This window comes from Sciurus carolinensis, chromosome 8, assembly GCF_902686445.1.
Source record: "Sciurus carolinensis chromosome 8, mSciCar1.2, whole genome shotgun sequence".
NCBI lineage: Eukaryota > Metazoa > Chordata > Mammalia > Rodentia > Sciuridae > Sciurus > Sciurus carolinensis.
This window is the reverse complement of record NC_062220.1, coordinates 141,693,446-141,697,663: the sequence shown is the minus strand read 5'-3', so window position 1 is coordinate 141,697,663 and position 4,218 is coordinate 141,693,446. Positions and strand designations below refer to the sequence as shown.

Here is a 4,218-nt window from a genome sequence, read left to right as displayed (position 1 = left end):
GTCACCAGGCCCTGTTCCTAATGCGCTTCGGGACGCGGCCCAGGCTGCTTCAGCTTCTGCCCAGCTTCGCAGTGCCTAGTTAGTGCTCAAAGAGCTCAAGGGCTCCTGCCCAGGTCCAAGATGTGAGCCAGACATGAGCCTACAGAGAGCTAGGGGTTTTCTGCGGCTGCCACAGTGCACCAGGGCTGGTGTGTGCCCTTGGATCCTTCTGGTGAGAACCTGGGGCCAGCCCCGCCCTGCCAGCAGAATGAGGGCCTGCTCCAGCTTTTCAGCTGCCAAGCTCTCCTGGTAAACACCAGGAGGACTGACCCAAGCTGCCCCACAACGCCAGGCCATCCTGTCCAGACGGGGGTTTGTGCCCTTGTCCCCGTGGCCCAGAGCGGCTGTGAGGTGACCTGCTTCAGACTGAGGTACACAGCTCTGTCCAGGTGCAAACCGACCCCAGCAGGTCAACGGAACACCACTGGCAAAGACCTCATGGGAGGCCGGTCCAGGCTCACGGGCTCACGGGAGCTTGGCAGGCAAGGCTGTCCTTGAGGACATGTGTCACAATGGAAGACCCATGTTCAGTCACCTGCATGAAAAGCTTCTGAAACTCGGCCTGAGCGACTCTGTCAACCTCGGAGATAACCAGGAACCTCCAGCTAGCGGGGCACACCCAGAAAGTGCCTAAAAAAGTAGAGGGAGAAAGTTTTCTGTTCTCGCCCCACAGAGAAGGTAAAGCTCACCAGGCACAGGGACTACTAGCAGCAAACTAAAGAACGTCTTTTATTTTTAATAAAATAGTGGAGCATGAAAAATCTCATATATTACAGATATACACCGGCAGGAACCCCCCTTCCCTGGCTTGGTAAAGAGAAAGCACTAGACAAAGTTTTGTCTTTGCTGCCTAATGCTGCTTGATCTATTCATGGGAATCATTTGTTTAACAATAGAAAGAGTCAATAAGCCCTTTGGGTACTTTTGAATGATCCTCCTCCTCCTCCCCCCTCCTTTCCACAAATTAGTCCAAACGTGTATAACATTGGCTTGGTTTCCATTAAAAAGCCACAAAATGTAATGCTAAAGGGTTTCCAGGGCCCAGCCCTTAGTTCTTTGTTAGTAGATTTCTTTTGTTGTCTTTAAGTACAGCAAAATACTTGTTTTTCTTTTTATTTTCATGGAAAGAGAAAAAAAATTGTATTGCACATCTTTGGATCCACCAGTTAGGTTTGGGGGAGGTTTCTGTCTTGGAAAAAGACCTTCCATGAAGCTGGAGACTGGAGTCTATTTTAAGGGACTCCAAAGCCACCCGAGTATAAAGACTGGTCAGGGTCCTTCCTCTGCACAGGTCTTGAGTCCCACACACAACCACACTGGGGGTGGGCCTCCTCTTTAATCTGTAAAAAGAAGTTGTCTGGCCTCTCCTTTATACGTGGGTCGCAAAGCCAGCTCCAGCACACAGATGCGCATTTGTGGAAGGGTCTGAACAAAAGTTTTCTGAGGGCTGAATCAAGGACTTTACCACCAATTAGTTACACCGGAGGCTACTGAACTGAGGAGCGCCCTTCACTGAGAAACAGAACAAAACAAAACCCCTGAAGTACATTTTTACTTTCAGTGTGTCCCGGTATCCTGAATTTCGGGGTTAAAAACTTTCCATTTATTTGCATTTTTTAAAAAAATCCCTTTTATTTAAAAAACCAACCAGCCCAAACCAGAAACTGCACCCTGTTTGGGTCCTGCCTGCCCGCCCGCCCGCCGGGTCCTTCCCCAGGGCCCTTTACACGCAGGCAGGAGGCTGGGCCGGGATCTCGTATTTCCCAAGATGAGGTTTCTGGGGGTGCTGAGCTTTTTTGTAAATCCCAGCACTAGCGATGACGCTGGCCGGTTTCCTGCGGCTCTTCCTCTTCAATCTGCGGCTGCAGACCTGCTGCCAAGACTGTAGCGTCTTGGAAGTCCAGATCCACACTCCACTGGTGATGCCCACCACCAGCAGCATGGAGACCTTCACCATGAAGATCTCCACCGCGGGAATGGAGGCGGCCATCAGGCAGTCCAGCGCCTTGGTCTGGTTGTTCACCCTGCACTTGTGCTGGGAGGCCAGCATCTTCCAGTAATCCATGTTGAGGCGCTCGTACAAGTAGCAGGCAATCACACAGGTGGCCGGCACGGTGTAGAGCACGGAGAAGACGCCGATCCTCACCATGAGCTTCTCCAGCTTGTCGGTGTTCTCCCCGCCCGTCTTCATCACTCTCCGGATGTGGAACAGGGCCACAAAGCCCGAGAGGATGAAGGACGTGCCGATGATGAGGTAGCAAGCCAGGGGCACCAGCACGAAGCCAGTGAGGGCATTGACGTCCATGCTGCCCACATAGCACACCCCGGTGAGCTCGTCCCCGGCCACCCTGCGCATCACCAGGATCAGGATGGTCTTCACCGCTGGGATGGCCCAGGCCACCAGGTGGAAGTAGCTGCTGTGGGCCTCAATGGCCTCGTGGCCCCACTTCTTGCCAGCTGCCAGGAACCAGGTGAGCGTGAGGACCACCCACCACAGCGAGCTGGCCATGCCAAAGTAGTAGAGCACCAGGAAGACCAGCGTGCAGCCGGTGCTCTCCAGTCCCTCCTGAATCACGTAGAGCTGCCCGCTGTCCCTGTCGCAGGCGATGCTCTCTGCCCCCGCGAAGAGGCGGATGATGTAGCCCACCGAGTAGACGCAGTAGCACATGGAGAGGAAGATGATGGGGCGCTCGGGGTACCGGAAGCGGGCCGGGTCGATGAGGAACGTGAGCACCGTGAAGGCGCTGGAGAAGAAGCACAGCACCGACCAGACTGCCAGCCAGACCACCGCGAAGCGCTTGTCGGCGCGGCTCCAGTACACGTCCACGCCCGGCGCGCAGAGCGGCGCGCACGAGGCGCTCTTCTCCACGTGATGGAACTTGCCGGGGTTGTCGCAGCCGGCGCGCCCGGAGCCCCCGTCTCTCAGCTGGTGCTCCTGCGCGCTGTGGGGCCGCTGGGGCCTGAAGAGCGGCGGGAACATGCCGGAGCCCCGGCTGGGCTCCTCGGAGCCGTTGTTGGGCGCCTCCATGCACAGGTAGTTGGGGTCGTTCTTGTTGGGGAGCTTGCTGCAGTCCAGGGAGTCGGGCCACTTGAAGTTGAACTGCTCCATGATAGGCGAGCACTTGAGCCGGGCCTGCTCACACATGACCCGGCAGGCGGGGATGGGCGTGGAGACCTGCTCGGTGCACATTGGCGCATAGAGCGAGCACAGGAAGAAGCGGAGGTGGCCATGGCAGCCGTACTCCACCAGCGGCGCAAACTCGTGCAGCTGGATGGCCGCCTCCCGCTGGTTTTCGTGGCCCATCAGGTTGGGCATGCGGGTCATGTTGTAGCCAATGTCCTTGCACATCGGGATCTCTATAGGCTGGCACTTGCTATCGCCAGGTCGCTCCATGTCCATGGAGCTGATGGCGGCGCACGAACCCATCACCTGCAGCACCAACCACAAGCAGGGACGCGGGCGCTGCATGGTGGCGTCCGAGGTGCCCTCGCGGGAAAGTCCGCGCCCCTCAGAGCCGCCGCTCCGGGGCTCGGGCTGCTGGCCCGGGCTCTGCGCCCCTGCTCCTGCTCCCGCCCATGCCCGCCCAGCCTGCCCGAGCGCTGCGCACAGCGCCCCCGGCCCTACTCTCCGCGCCTGGCCTCCGCGGAGCCGGGTCGGCGGGGGAGGGGAGCAAAGTTTGCAAACAATACCGGGAAGCGAGAGAAGCAGCCGGAGCTCTCCGAACGCCGCCCCGCGCGGGCTGCAACTCACTGCCGCGGCAAACTTTGGCCTCTTCTTGGCGCGCCCGGCCCGCGCGTCCGGAGAGGGCGGGCGGCGCGGGCGCACGGTGGCTGGGCCAGCTCGCGGCGCCCTGCGGCCCGGCAGCTCCTCCCTCCCTGCGCCGGCCTCGCCGGGCCCAGCCAGCAGCTGTTGCGAGGTTTGTGTCCCGGGATGAGAAGACTGGCAAAAAGGCAAAGGGGAAAAAAGCCGAGCGGTGACAGGCCCCGCCCCCAGGCCGCCGCCCCGCCCCTCCGCTGCTTTGCATGAGAAAGCCGAGCGCCCCGGGCAGCCTCCGCGCGCCGCCCCGCCGCCCGCCCGGGCCCCGCGGGGGCCGAGCCCCCCGCCGCCGCGCCCGCCCGGCGCACCCGGCCCGGCGCGCGGAGCCCTGCGCGCGGAGCCCTGCCCGGAGGTCCCGCCCG

The 4,218-nt window shown here is 60.0% G+C and overlaps 1 protein-coding gene across 1 annotated transcript; it reads right to left on the bottom strand.

Annotated features, from left to right (window-relative positions):
* Positions 1-749: 749 nt before the first annotated feature.
* Positions 750-4,000, bottom strand: Fzd10 (frizzled class receptor 10). Its single transcript, XM_047561398.1, has one exon. It carries the CDS (start codon positions 3,506-3,508, stop codon positions 1,763-1,765), a length of 1,746 nt encoding a protein of 581 aa, XP_047417354.1. The 5' UTR covers positions 3,509-4,000; the 3' UTR covers positions 750-1,762.
* Positions 4,001-4,218: the final 218 nt, after the last annotated feature.